General features: G+C 35.2%; 2 protein-coding genes across 5 annotated transcripts in view; one reads left to right on the top strand and one right to left on the bottom strand.

Moving 5' to 3' along the window:
* LOC136832218 (uncharacterized) overlaps nucleotides 1–15,000 on the top strand; it is a 417,668-nt gene that overhangs the window by 86,648 nt on the left and 316,020 nt on the right. The gene's annotated exons all lie outside the window — the stretch shown is intronic.
* The window catches only part of LOC136840405 (peptidyl-prolyl cis-trans isomerase G-like), a 31,338-nt gene continuing 20,666 nt past the window's right edge, over nucleotides 4,329–15,000 (bottom strand). Inside the window, exon 2 of the mRNA XM_067107088.1 lies at nucleotides 4,329–7,110. Coding sequence (XP_066963189.1) covers nucleotides 4,329–7,110 — 2,782 coding nt within the window. The remainder of the gene's footprint in view (nucleotides 7,111–15,000) is intronic.

Genomic DNA, 15,000 nt, shown 5'->3' with positions numbered 1-15,000 from the left:
AGAACAGTATAAGAAACAAAGGGGACAACAAAAGAAGAAACATAGGGGAGAACAGTGTAAGAAATATACGTGAGAACACTATAAGAAATACAGGGAAGAAAACTTTGCCGAAAAAAAGATTAAAAAATAGACTAATTAATTTAAGGTGCAGACATTACAGCATATCACTGGAACCTTTTAGAATTACGCAGAATGGGGTGGGGGTGCGGGGTCGGGGCTGGCTGTTCAGACCCGGCCCTACATTTTTGAGGATGTGGATACACCAGTAGTAAAATAAATGGGAAATAAGAGAGGGCGAGAGAGAAAAAAATATGTAATAGGGATAGAAAGCGAATGGTTATTAGATTCGGAATTAAAAGAAAAAAATAAACGGAGTGAGGGGTGGGGTTGATTATAAGTGAGAACATTTTGATGGTATGGATGAAAACAAAATGGACAATTGGAGAGAGAGAGAGAGAGAGAGAGAGAGAGAGAGAGAGAGAGAGAGAGAGAGAGAGAGAGAGAGAGAAAGCATCATCAGCATAAGCCAGTGATTAGAAAATAAATAATTGCATCATACAGCATAAGGCAGAATATTAATTTAGGTACTAGAGATAAAACCAATTATAGAGAGAGAGAGAGAGAGAGAGAGAGAGAGAGAGAGAGAGAGAGAGAGAGAGAGAGAGAGAGCTTTCTCCTCGTGATTAGAAAATAAATAATTGCATCATACAGCATAAGGCAGAATATTAATTTAGGTACTAGAGATAAAAACAATTAGAGAGAGAGAGAGAGAGAGAGAGAGAGAGAGAGAGAGAGAGAGAGAGAGAGAGAGAGAGAGAGAGTTAAGTTTTCTCCTCGTGATTAGAAAATAATCGTATCATAGGAAAAAAAAATCGCTTGGTATTTTCCGGTGAGGTGGGCATTGTGAAAGGCCCGGGACGTAGGGCCGCCCTTAATGAAAAGGAGTTGGATCGTAATTACAATTAGGAATATTTATGGAGAATTGATTGGGCCATTGTGTTGGAAGGTGCGTTCTGCTTTAATTGTTTACCGGCGATGTGGTGACTGAATAGGGTATAGGAAAAAGATAGATAGAGAGAGAGAGAGAGAGAGAGAGAGAGAGAGAGAGAGAGAGAGAGAGAGAGAGAGAGAGAGAGAGAGAGAATTAGCGTTGTTAATTTAATGGATGAAAACGATGCTTATAATGTTAAAATGGGCTCCGTTTGCTCATCGTGAATGGGCTGTTGTTATATATTGATTTTAATTAACTATCTTTGTTTCTCATCTGCATTTGGGACTTCAAAAGTTCAACCGAAGATGCAGGGCATTACTACTGTTATACAATGCTCATTGCATTTGAATAATTTACTTCCATTTTCATATACTTATTGATTAATTTGTTAATTTATTTTTTCTTTGTTCGTGAGTGATCTCTTCTGTTTGTATTTTCCTTTACCTCCTGTTACTGCTTTCTAATTACTTCTTTCTAATGAACACCATATTCATCGGAAGCGTGAATTTCAAGTTAGAGGCTCCTGTGGGCTTGTACCGTATGAATAGGACTCATCTTCTGAATAATAATAATAATAATAATAATAATAATAATAATAATAATAATAATAATAATAATATCAGTGGCCCCTGTGGGCTTGTACCATATGAATGGGGTTCATCTTCTGAATAATAATAATAATAATAATAATAATAATAATAATAATAATAATAATATCAGTGGCCCCTGTAAGCTTGTACTGTATGAATAGGGTTCATCTTCTGAATAATAATAATAATAATAATAATAATAATAATAATAATAATAATAATAATAATAATAATAATAATAATAATAAATAATAATAATAATAATAATAATAATAAAATTGTTTTTTGCCTTGGGTTAGGTTAAACTTTATAGTTCTTATCAGAATTCATTGAAAACATCTTAAGCCTTTGCAGACGCTTCAAGAAAATCAATTTCGAATGCGGTGCTTTTAACGCAGTTTTTCCTTCACATTGTTCGTGTTTACGTCTTTCACTTCACAATAAGATCGATAATTTCTTTCTTGTCGTTTCCGTATATATCTGTTTATTTGTGTTTTTTCTTTTTTTTTTAGTTCGAAATGCTCTTTTCGTATTTCGTTGTCTGTAGTCATCTGTTACTGTAAGTCAGTCTCTCTCTCTCTCTCTCTCTCTCTCTCTCTCTCTCTCTCTCTCTTCTTCTTTTTTTTTTTTTTAGCTAGTATACCGTCAGAAACTGTCGTCAGCATAACTGACAGTCGAGACGGCAGTTCTTGGCCCTAGGGACATCACTTACCGTCCCGATCCTCGGCCCAAGGGTATGTCTTATGAACCTGGGAACAAGGAAACAAGAATTCCAAAGCTTGAATAGAGAGAAGGACGTCCATGACGTTACTGAAGGTTACTTGTTTGTTTCCTGGCTCTTTCCCTTCTTCATTTCATCCCGTAGTGGGAACGGGGTAGTGCCGTCAGTGCACCTCACGGGGTGCACTGTAGGCATTACTAAAGGTTCTTTGCAGCGTCCTCTCGGCCGCTAGCTGCAACCCCTTTCATTTCTTTTACTGTACCTTCATTCATATCTTTCTTCCATCTTGCTATCCATCCTCTCCTAATAATTATTTCATAGTGCAAATGCAAGGTTTTCCTCCTGTTACACCCTTGAGACCTACAGCTCTCAATTTCCTTTCCAGCGCTGAATGACCTCATAGGTCCCAGTGCTTGGCCCTTGGCCTAATTTGTCTATTCCATTCCATTCCTTCTTCATTTCAGGGGAAAGTTTTCGAAGTAGGGACAGATCTAGAGGTGGGAAGGTAAGATCTTATATTGGAGAATTGCTTGTATTTCGAATCTAAATTACATACAGTCAATATCATAAATCGACATATATATACTGTTGTTCAAACAGGTATTATAAAAAGTGACGTTGAAATGGAAAAGGAAAGGGGTGTATATGACTAGTCTCTTGTATAGAGGTCGTTTTTTTTTTTGAATTTTGTACACAGATGCGAGGTAGTTTCTGAGTTTTCTGTAAAAGGAAAATATTGTAACAGCTTTGTCTGTCCGTCCTCAGGTCTTAAGAACTACTGAGGCTAGAGGGCTGCAAATTGGTTTGTTGATCATCCACCCTCCAATCATCACATATACCAAATTGCAGGCCTCTAGCTTCAGTGGTTTTTATTTTATTTAAGGTTAAAGTTAGCCAAAATCGTGCGTCCGGCAACGATAAAAGACAGGCCACCACCGGGTAGTGGTAAAAATTTAATGGGAGGCGGCTCATATAGCATTATACGGAGACCACCAAAAGATAGAGCTAATTTCGGTGGCCTTGATTTTACGCTGTACAGAAAACTCGATTGCGCCGAAAAATCATCGTCGCATTTGTTACTTATTTGGAAAATATTGTAGAAAAATAAAAGCATTGTTTATTTTGACTTGCAGATTGACAGGCTTATTATACATACCCACACACACATACACACATACATGTGTATATATATTTATATAATATATATTATATATATTTGTGTGTGTGCATATTTGAATAGATGTAGGTATGTATGTGTGTATACACAATGTAGGTAATTGCACGGTCAATCACGAGGGCTTACAGCAGCAGCAGCAGCAGCAGCATACTTAAACATGTTTAATTTCTCGTTTATATAATCCGAATTCCGACCCCGTCTATAGAAATACCTTTATAATGGAGCCATTCCGAATTCCCCCTTTCTCCTCGGGTAATGGCCCCGTGCCTTTAGTCCGTCAGCCGAAATTTCTCATTAAAATCGGCATCTGCGGAATTCGCCAGTCCGCCACCTCCCTGCTTATTCGTTGATTTCTCTTATTTACAGTTTTCCGTTTGGTTTCGTTGTATGCTTAGCTTCTTCTGTTTGGTTTTGTTGTTTGCTTCGCTTCATCTTTTTGGTTTTGTTGTTTGCTTGGCTCCTTCTGTTTGGTTTTGTTGTTCGCTTCGCTTCTGTTTAGTTTTGTTGTTGCTTGGCTCCTTCTGTTTGGTTTTGTTGTTTGCTTCGCTTCATATTTTTGGTTTTGTTGTTTGCTTGGCTCCTTCTGTTTGGTTTTGTTGTTTGCTTTGCTTCTGTTTTTTTTTGTTGTTACTTCGCTCCTTCTGTTTGGTTTCGTTGTTTGCTTCGCTTCCTCTGTTTGGTTTTGTTGTTTGCTTCGCTTTTGTTTGGTTTTGTTGTTTGCGTCGCTTCCTCTGTTTGGTTTCGTTGTTTGCTTCGCTTCTTCCTTTTGGTTTCGTTGTTTGCCTCGCTCCTTCTGTTTGGTTTCGTTGTTTGCCTCGCTCCTTCTGTTTGGTTTCGTTGTTTGCCTCGCTACTTCTCTTTGGTTTCGTTGTTTGCCTCGCTCCTTCTGTTTGGTTTCGTTGTTTGCCTCGCTCCTTCTCTTTGGTTTCGTTGTTTGCCTCGCTCCTTCTCTTTTGTTTCGTTGTTTGCCTCGCTCCTTCTCTTTGGTTTCGTTGTTTGCTTCGCTTCTTCCGTTTGGTTTCGTTGTTTGACTCGCTCCTTCTGTTTGGTTTCGTTGTTTGCCTCGCTCCTTCTGTTTGGTTTCGTTGTTTGGTTTCCTTCTGTTTGCTTCGTTGTTTGCTCCTCCTTCTCTTTTGTTTCGTTGTTTGCCTCGCTCTTTCTCTTTGGTTTCGTTGTTTGCTTCGGCTTCTTCCGTTTGGTTTCGTTGTTTGACTCGCTCCTTCTGTTTGGTTTCGTTGTTTGCCTTCCTTCTGTTTGGTTTCGTTGTTTGCCTCTGCTTCTCTTTGGTTTCGTTTGGTTTATTTGGTTTCGTTGTTTGCCTCGCTCCTTCTGTTTGGTTTCGTTGTTTGCCTCGCTCCTTCTGTTTGGTTTCGTTGTTTGCCTCGCTCCTTCTTTTTGGTTTCGTTGTTTGCCTCGCTCCTTCTCTTTTGTTTCGTTGTTTGCTTCGCTTCTTCCGTTTGGTTTCGTTGTTTGACTCCTCCTTCTGTTTGGTTTCGTTGTTTGCCTCGCTCCTTCTGTTTGGTTTCGTTGTTTGCCTCGCTCCTTCTCTTTGGTTTCGTTGTTTGCTTCGCTTCTTCCTTTTGTTTCGTTTTTGACTCCTCCTTCTGTTTCTTTGTTTGTTTCGTTGTTTGCCTTCGTTGTTTGACTCCTTCTCTTTGGTTTCGTTGTTTGCCTCGCTCCTTCTTTTTGGTTTCGTTGTTTGCCTCGCTCCTTCTGTTTGGTTTCGTTGTTTGCCTCGCTCTTTCTCTTTGGTTTCGTTGTTTGCTTCGCTTCTTCCGTTTGGTTTCGTTGTTTGACTCGCTCCTTCTGTTTGGTTTCGTTGTTTGCCTCGCTCCTTCTGTTTGGTTTCGTTGTTTGCCTCGCTCCTTCTGTTTGGTTTCGTTGTTTGCCTCGCTCCTTCTGTTTGGTTTCGTTGTTTGCCTCGCTCCTTCTGTTTGGTTTCGTTGTTTGCCTCGCTCCTTCTGTTTGGTTTCGTTGTTTTACCTCGTTGTTTGCCGTTGTTGCCTCGCTCCTTCCTGTTTTTGCTTCGCTTCTTCGTTGTTTCGCCTTCGCTCCTTCTCTTTGGTTTCGTTGTTTGCCTCGCTCCTTCTCTTTGGTTTCGTTGTTTGCTTTTCTTCCGTTTGGTTTCGTTGTTTGACTCGCTCCTTCTCTTTGGTTTGTTGTTTCCTTTCTGTTGTGGTTTCGTTGTTTCCCTCGCTCCTTCTGTTTGGTTTCGTTGTTTGCCTCGCTCCTTCTGTTTGGTTTCGTTGTTTGCCTCGCTCCTTCTGTTTGTTTCGTTGTTTGCCTCGCTCCTTCTGTTTGATTTCTTTGTTTGCCTCGCTCCTTCTCTTTGGTTTCGTTGTTCGCTGTTTGTTTGGTTTCGTTGTTTTGACTCTCCCTTCTGTTTGGTTTCGTTGTTTGCCTCGCTCCTTCTGTTTGGTTTCGATGTTTGCCTCGCTCCTTCTCTTTGGTTTCGTTGTTTGCCTCGCTCCTTCTGTTTGGTTTCGTTGTTTGCCCTCGCTTCTTTTGGTTTTTGCCTCGCTCCTTCTGTTTGTTGTTGTTTGCCTCACGTTGTTTGGCCCTTCTTTCGTTGGCTTCGTTGTTTGCCTCGCTCTCTTTGGTTTCGTTGTTTGCTTCTCGCTTCTTCCGTTTGGTTTCGTTGTTTGACTCGCTCCTTCTGTTTGGTTTCGATGTTTGCCTCCTTCTGTTTTGGTTTCGCTCCTTTTCTTTGGTTTCGTTGTTGCCTCGCTCCTTCTGTTTGGTTTCGTTGTTTGCCTCGCTCCCTCCTTCTCTTTGGTTTCGTTGTTTGCCTCGCTCCTTCTCTTTGGTTTCGTTTTTTGATTCCCTTCTTCTTCCTTCTGTTTGTTTCGTTGTTTGACCTCGCTCCTTCTCTTTGGTTTCGTTGTTTGCCTCGCTCCTTCTGTTTGGTTTCGTTGTTTGCCTCGCTCCTTCTGTTTGGTTTCGATGTTTGCCTCGCTCCTTCTGTTTGGTTTCGTTGTTTGCCTCGCTCCTTCTTTTTGGTTTCGTTGTTTGCCTCGCTCCTTCTGTTTGGTTTCGTTGTTTGACTCGCTCCTTCTGTTTTGGTTTCGTTGTTTGCCTCGCTCCTTCTCTTTGGTTTCGTTGTTTTGCCTCGTTTCTGTTTGCGTTGTTTGCCTCGCTCCTTCTCTTTGGTTTCGTTGTTTGCCTCGCTCCTTCTGTTTGGTTTCGTTGTTTGCCTCGCTCCTTCTGTTTGGTTTCGTTGTTTGCCTCGCTCCTTCTGTTTGGTTTCGTTGTTTGCCTCTGTTTGCCTCGCTCCTTCTGTTTGGTTTCGATGTTTGCCTCGCTCCTTCTCTTTGTTTTCGTTGTTTGCCTCGCTCCTTCTCTGTGGTTTCGTTGTTTGCCTCGCTCCTCTTTGGTTTCTTGTTTGGTTTCTGTTGTTTCGTTGTTTGCCTCGCTTCTTCTGTTTGGTTTCGTTGTTTGCTTCGCTTCTTCTGTTTGGTTTCGTTGTTGTTTTCCTCGCTCTGTTTGGTTTCGTTGTTTGCTTCGTTTCTGTTTGGTTTCGTTGTTTGCTTCGCTCCTTCTGTTTGGTTTCGTTGTTTGCTTCGCTCCTTCTGTTTGGTTTCGTTGTTTGCTTCGCTCCTTCTGTTTGGTTTCGTTGTTTGCTTCGCTCCTTCTGTTTGTTTAGTGAGTTTCACAGATTTATTTTTTTAAGATTTGTTATTGTGTCTGCTTTTATAATTTACTTCACCCCTTCTGTTTGGTTAGTGTCGTTCCCAGATTTTCTTTGTTTATTTTTAAGATTAGTTTATTCGTTCGCTTCAATTTTTAAAAATTATTAATGTTTTCTGTTTGGTTTTATTGGTTGCTTCACTCTTTGTGCTTGGTTAGCAATGTTCGCAAATTTTCTTTTGTTTATTAGTAAGCTTGTCTTTGTTTATGTTTTGTTTTTGTTGATGTTATGTCTCACTAAAGTTTTCTGTTTGGTTTTAGTTTTCTGTAAAAGAAAGCTAAAACTTTTTCTGTCCGCCCTCAAACCTTAAAAACTACTGGGGCTAGAGAGCTGCAGATTGGTATGTTGATCATTCACCCTCCAGTCATCAAACATACCAAATTGCAGCTCTCTAGCATCAAGTGTTTTTATTTGATTAAAGGTTAAATTTAACCATTATGGTGAGTCTGGCAACGATAAAGGATATGCCCCCACCGGGCCATGGTTAAAGTTTCATGGGTCACGGCTCATACAACATTATACAGAGACCACCGAAAGATATATCTGTTTTCGGTGGCCTTGATTGTACGCTGTACAGAAAACTCGATTGCGCCGAAGAAACTTCGGGGCATTTTTTTACTTGTTCTTACAGGCTTCGCTCTTTCCGTTTGATCCGTGACGTTCACAGATATACTTTATTTATGTTTAAGATTATTTTTATTTTTTTTTTGTTAATTTGCCCAAGTGCGCTCGTTTGTCGTTAGAATGATAACTGATCAGTACCGAAGTTTGAAACTTGGGAAAAACCACGAATTGAAAAACAAATATATTAAAGCGATTTACTTAATAATGTCTCCACGCTGGAGAGGGAGTATGACGATTCGAAATTGAGTGTGGAATTTTAAAAATATATTTTCTCCTATTTGTGGTGTTTTTTTTTCATGGCGTGGAAATGTTTCGCAATGTGCAAGTATTCATAATTTTAACATAAGTCTTCAATTTACTGATTTTCTTAAATATTTACTCATGACAAAAAAAAAATGTAAATTTTCTCAGATTCATGAATGCGAATTTATATACTTAAGTAAATAAAAACAATTTTATCAACTATGAACCGGAGGCAAATAATGCCTTTTTTCCTGCTATTTCTCATAAGCCTTCAGTTTAATGATTTTCTTAAATATTTACTCATGGCAAAAAACACGTACATCTTCTCAAACCCAGGAAATCGATTTTTTACACTTTATTTACGTAAATGAAAATATTATTATCAACAGACGTAAATAAAAATATTATCAACAATAGGAACCTCAGGCAAATTAATCCCGTTTTTCCTGCCCCAGCATTTTTTATATTTGCCTCATATTTTTTTGTTTGCGCTTTAAATGAGGTGATGAATCTCTCTGGCGAGTTTATTTTTCATCAGATATTCATTGAAAGTCGTGTAAATATCCATTCATTCATGCGATACTGTTTTTATTTAAACGACCTTCGATAATACTGTGTGTTTGTTGAGCGCTTCAGGCTCCAGGATTATGTGGATGAGTTCGTAATTACTCTCTCTCTCTCTCTCTCTCTCTCTCTCTCTCTCTCTCTCTCTCTCTCTCTCTCTCTCTCTCTTTCTTTCTATATATATATATATATATATATATATATATATATATATATATATATATATATATATATATATATATATATATATATATATATCTCTCTCTCTCTCTCTCTCTATGTATATATATTACATATATTTATATATATACGTATCTCTCTCTCTCTCTCTCTCTCTCTCTCTCTCTCTCTCTCTCTCTCTCTCTCTCTCTCTCTCTCTCTCTCTATATATATATATATATATATATATATATATATATATATATATATATTTATATATATTTATATGTATTTATATATATTTATACATTTTTATTGTTTGTTTTTAGAGAGAGAGAGAGAGAGAGAGAAGAGAGAGAGAGAGGCAGGCGTGATTTCTCTCTCCACTAGCAGCTTCATACCTCTCATTATTTCTGTTTATATTGATAATTTCCAGCGATCCAACACGCTTCTTATGTATGCGTTTGGGCTTGTTTGTTTGTTTGTTTGTATATGTGCGTGCAATCAGCGTTTTTCCTCATTGATGTGAGCACGAGAGACTGATAATATATCAGTTTTATTTACTCTGTTTTAATGAGGCTTTAAAAAATGATAATAATAACAACAACTGTGGTAATAGCAGAAGCAGCATATCATAAAGCTGTTACAACTGATGTTTTTATTGTTGCAACTGATGTTTATTATTATTATTATTATTATTATTATTATTATTATTATTATTATTATTATTATTATTATTATTATTATTCAGAAGATAAACCCTATTCATATGGAACAAACCCACAAGGGCTATTGCATTATTATTATTATTATTATTATTATTATTATTATTATTATTATTATTATGATTATTATTATTATTATTATTATTATTATTATTATTATTATTATTGAGAAGATAAACTCTATTCATAGAGAACAAGCCCACAGGGGTCATTTCATTGAAATTCAAGCTTCCAAAAATATTAATGTTTTCACTAGAAAAGTAAAAGTAGGTAAAGGGAAAATACAGACAGAAGAGACCGCTTATTGAAAAAGAAAATAAATTAATATATTTGATAAATAAACAGACAAAAAAGTTAGTAAATTATTGAAATGTAAGGAGAATGTATTAGAGTAGGTCAGTAGATGATAATGATGATGATTAAGACGATTATGTATTGACGATTACTGTCATCACAAAGTAATGATAATATGACGGGACGGTGGTATCCATAATCATAACCACAGCGCTATAATCACACTCGACCTTTAAATAAAAAAAAAAATAAAGAATCCCTTTTATTCCGCAATAAATCCGAGCGTAAACCTCGCGGATGGGGAAAAAGGGGGCGAGGCGAGAGTCTTTATAAAAGAACTGACCTTTCTCTTCCCGGCCGTAAGGACATAACCGTCCCACCGCTCTATTTTCTTATGATAATTTTTGTTCTTAGTATTATGCTTCTTGCCAGTGAATATCTTCCGCCCAGGAGCTTTTTATTTCGGGGTTAATTATCTCTCTCTCTCTCTCTCTCTCTCTCTCTCTCTCTCTCTCTCTCTCTCTCTCTCTCTCTCTCTCTCTCTCTCTCGGCTTCTGGAACGTCTTGAATAAGAAGAAGGGGGTGTTGGGCGGGGGTATGGACATTGTGGGTGGGGTGTGGTTGGGGGTGGGGGTATTAGAGAGTGGTTGGTTAGTAGGGGGGAGGTAATTCTACGAGTAAGCGAAAATCCAGCAGTTTCTTTTTCGTATGTAAATAAAAGGCCCCCACCAGGTGCTTTGGGTTTAATGTATTCGATGTGTAAACTTTTATTTTATTGTTGTCAGAGTTTACTGGGATGCTTTATTTTTTTTGTTTTTATTTATTTAGTTATTTATTTATTTTTTTTTTTTAGAATTTTATGATGTGTTTAGTTAGATGTTAGGTGAATTTTGTTCCTTTTTTTCTTTTGTTTTGGATAATTTTTTATTTCTACTCTGGAGGCTAAAGTTGTGTGTGTTTTAATGTGGATAATCTATTAATGACTAATTACTTTTTATTATTTTGTGTATATATTTTATATTTTTATTTTCTTATTTTGTGTGGTCGCCATTCATTAGAGTATGTTTTCCTTTCGTTCCTTCACTCATAATATGTATATATATATATATATATATATATAATATTATATATATATATAATATATATATATATATATATATATATATATATATATATATATATATATGTATGTATGTATGTATGTATATGTATTACTAACGGGACCTCATTGTAACTGGATGGTATCTAGCGGAGTTATATATTCAGAAAATTACAAGCTTTCCAGGACAATGAGGACAGTTATTCCTGGAAAGCTTGTAATTTTCTGACTAAATAACTCCTTTAGATACCATCCGGTTTCAATGAGGTTAGGTTAATAATTGCATTAATGCAAATGATAAAATATATTATATATATATATATATATATATATATATATATATATATATATATATATATATATATATATATATATATATTAATTGTGTAAGTGGTATCTATTATTTAGTCAGAAAATTAAAGTTAAAGCTATATATATAATATATATACCACCCAGTTATGAGGTCCCGTTATATATATATATATACATATATATATATATATATATATATATATTATATATTAAATAATGTATGTATAAATTTCCTAACCTATCCTAATTAATAATCCCACCTGCAAATCCCGCGGCTTACAAAGTCCTCTACCAGCATAGCTTAGTGGAACAAGACGCGTAAATTGAGTTGAAGCAGGAACTACGACGAACGAGGTCGCGCCTCAGCTTAAAATTCAATCCCCTGATGTACGCACATGAGAGAATTTTCAAGGAAGTAATAAGTATGCTTTATGAAGGAAGTAGGAAATATTAAAGCAGGGGGGAATAATGATGATGGAGAGGGGATAATAAGAGAGAAATGACGTGCGAAATATAATAAGTAATGACAGCTTTTAAATTATATTATGAGTTGGAAATATTGATTGGCTGATTAGGAGGAGAAATGTTCCTAGAAAAGTAAAAAGTTGTAATACAATAAAAGAGAGAAAGATGCAGAGTGAAGTAGAAACGTGTAATGTAAAAAGTTGAGTTTAGAGGGAATTTGTATAATACATGAAATAAAACAAGTAAAATTGCGCCGAAGTTTCTTCGGAGCAATCGAGTTTTCTGTACAGCCGCTACTGCGTATAATCAAGTCAACCGAAATTAGATCTAACTTTCTGTGGTCTCGGTATAATGTTGCATGCGCCGCTGCCCATTAAACTTTAACCACTGCCCGGCGATGGCCTTGTCTTATATCGTTGCCAGACGCACGATTATGGCTAACGTTAACCTTAAAAAAAAATAAAAACTACTATGGCTAGAGAGCTACAATTTGGTATGTTTGATGATCGGAGTGTGGATGATCAACATACCAATTTGCAGCTCTCTAGCCTCAGCAGTTTTTAAGATCTGAGGGCGGACAGAAAAAAGTGTGGACGGACAGACAAAGCCGGCACAATGGTTTTCTTTTCAGAAAACTAAAAAAAGGATAAGGAGTATTTTGGTGCAACAAAGACTTGATAAAAGGTGAGACAAAGATAACACGGTGTAAGATGGCGTCGAAGAGTTGAAGTGAAGGGTGAAAGGACTGGAATTATATAGAGAAAAGGAAACTGCGAATTGAAAAAGAACAGCTCTTCCCACTCCAAAGATATTATTATTATTATTATTATTATTATTATTATTATTATTATTATTATTAAGGTAATGATTTCTTTTTATTATTATTTATATAATATTATTGTTCTTCTTCTTCTTCTTCTTCTTCTTCTTCTTCTTCTTCTTCTTCTTCTTCTTCTTCTTCTTCTTCTTCTTCTTCTTCTTCTTCTTCTTCTTATTATTATTATTATTATTATTATTATTATTATTATTATTATTATTGGGGTAATTATTTATTTATTTATTTATTTATTATTATTATTATTATTATTATTATTATTATTATTATTATTATTATTATTATTATTATTATTATTATTATTATTGATTAGTTTAATCCGATCACTGAGAGCTTAAAGTAAAATGATATTACCTGCCTGGTTCTGCCCGATAGTAATGACTGGTCTTGCATGAATTATTTGATTATCTGTCCCAGATCACGGGGATTAGGTGAGACAAGGTTCTCTGAGGTCACCCTTTGGAAAGGGTCTGTCCCACGATTTGACTCTCTCTGTAATGTCTTCCCTACTCCTGGGTTTATTTGATTGTGTCATATATTTATATGTATACGTTTATTTTCGATGGTGCATTCAGTTTTATATGTATTATGGTCTTTATGTGATGTTCTTAAAGTTCATCCCGGGTTAAATGCTGATAATCGCGTGTCTCGTTCATATATGCAGAGGTTTGGCTGTCTTAGACTTTTATGTATATGTATATATATATATATATATATATATATATATATATATATATTATTTGTATATTTATATATACATATATATATATATATATATATATATATATATATATATAATTTGAGGTAATAATTCGTATACTACATACATACATGCATGTTCATATACACTATATATATATATATATATATATATATATACATACATATAATATATATATATATATATATATATATATATATATATATATATATATATATATATTTATATATATAAAGTGTACTTGCTTTACTTGTAGTAATTGAAGTATTACTATGTCTTATTATTCATTCAGCAATTGTTTTTGAACTGTATTGGAAACATTTTCATACCAAGCATGTTATAGGTATGTATTCCAGTGCTTTTAACTGTTATTCAAACAATTTATGAAGATTAGTGGAAACGTGGTCATTCTAATATCACAGATGCATTTTGTCAGATTTAAATTTTTTTTTTTTATAATTCGAAACTGGGATTGATTTTTTCTAGGTATCATACATGTTTCTCAATGACAACATTGCGGTCAAAACTATTTAAAAGAAAAAAGGCACGGAAAAAAACATGGAGGGGGCGAATTCTGGTGTGTGTGTTTTTTTAATGGCTTCTACACGAATCGAAAAATAATGTGGTTAAAAGTCGGAAGCGGTAGGTTTTCAACGAGAGAAATGGGACCTGTTGATTTTCGTTGTGTATGGCTTTTTATATTATGTACGAAAAGGAATTTATTTTTTTTTTCATCCTGGATGGTTTTGGATGAAGTTACATAAATGAAATTAGTAGAATTTTTAGGGTATAGGAAAAATAGTGACTTTTATAAATATGTAAAAGGGAATTCTGGATAAATATGTAAAAGGGATTCTGGATAGACATGTAAAAGACATTCTGGATAAATATATAAGAGGGATTCTTGATAAATATGTAAGAGGGATTCTAGATAGATGCATAAAAGGGATTCTGGATAATATATATACTCGTATAAAAGGGATTCTGAATAAATATATAAGAGGATTCTTTATAAATATGTAAAAGGGATTCTAGATAGATGCATAAAAGGGATTCTGGATAGATATACTCGTATAACAGGGATTCTGGAAAAATTTATGAAGAAAGTCTGGAAGGGATTCTGGACGAATATAGAAAAGGGGTTCTGGATAAATATGCAAAAGAGATTCTGGTTAAAATTTCCAGAAACATAACTTGGTACTTTTGATAGCGTGAGAAAGGATGATGTGTCTTGCAGTATATAAAGGGGCATTACCGTGGATTGACAAAACACTTTAAAATGTAACTTTAGAATATTTTATTATTTAAGAAAAGTTACTTTGCAACAACATAGAAAAGGTATTTTGTTGTTGATAGTTTTAAATAGCATATCTTGAGACTCAACTTGCGCTTTTGCATGACATTTGAAAGATTGTTTTCACTCGGTACACAAAAAATGAGTTAGTCTTGGACGAACATTAATAAGATGTAAAAAAAATTATATTGTAAACACTTTTTTATGATCTGTAAAACGAGGGTGTTTATGATATTACAAGCGAAGTGGTTTTGTCATGAACTATTTTAAATAAATCATGAAGCAGTTGTTGCATCGTATATTGTGGCTGGTAGAATATAAATTAAATGATTTTATTTTCGTAATTTTTTTTATTTACGTTTAAATAGCACTTTTTCCAAATAATACTTCTCTAGTATCGGAAGTACTTGTTGATTGACTGAGGTAGAATTATATGGCGTTACAATTATCTGTTGGTCTGCGGTTGTTATATGTTGTATAAGTAACGGTGAATGATAA

Source organism: Macrobrachium rosenbergii, chromosome 1 (genome assembly GCF_040412425.1).
Source record: "Macrobrachium rosenbergii isolate ZJJX-2024 chromosome 1, ASM4041242v1, whole genome shotgun sequence".
In the NCBI taxonomy this organism is placed as follows: domain Eukaryota; kingdom Metazoa; phylum Arthropoda; class Malacostraca; order Decapoda; family Palaemonidae; genus Macrobrachium; species Macrobrachium rosenbergii.
Note: the sequence above shows the minus strand (reverse complement) of the source record. Positions and strands in the feature narration are given on the sequence as shown.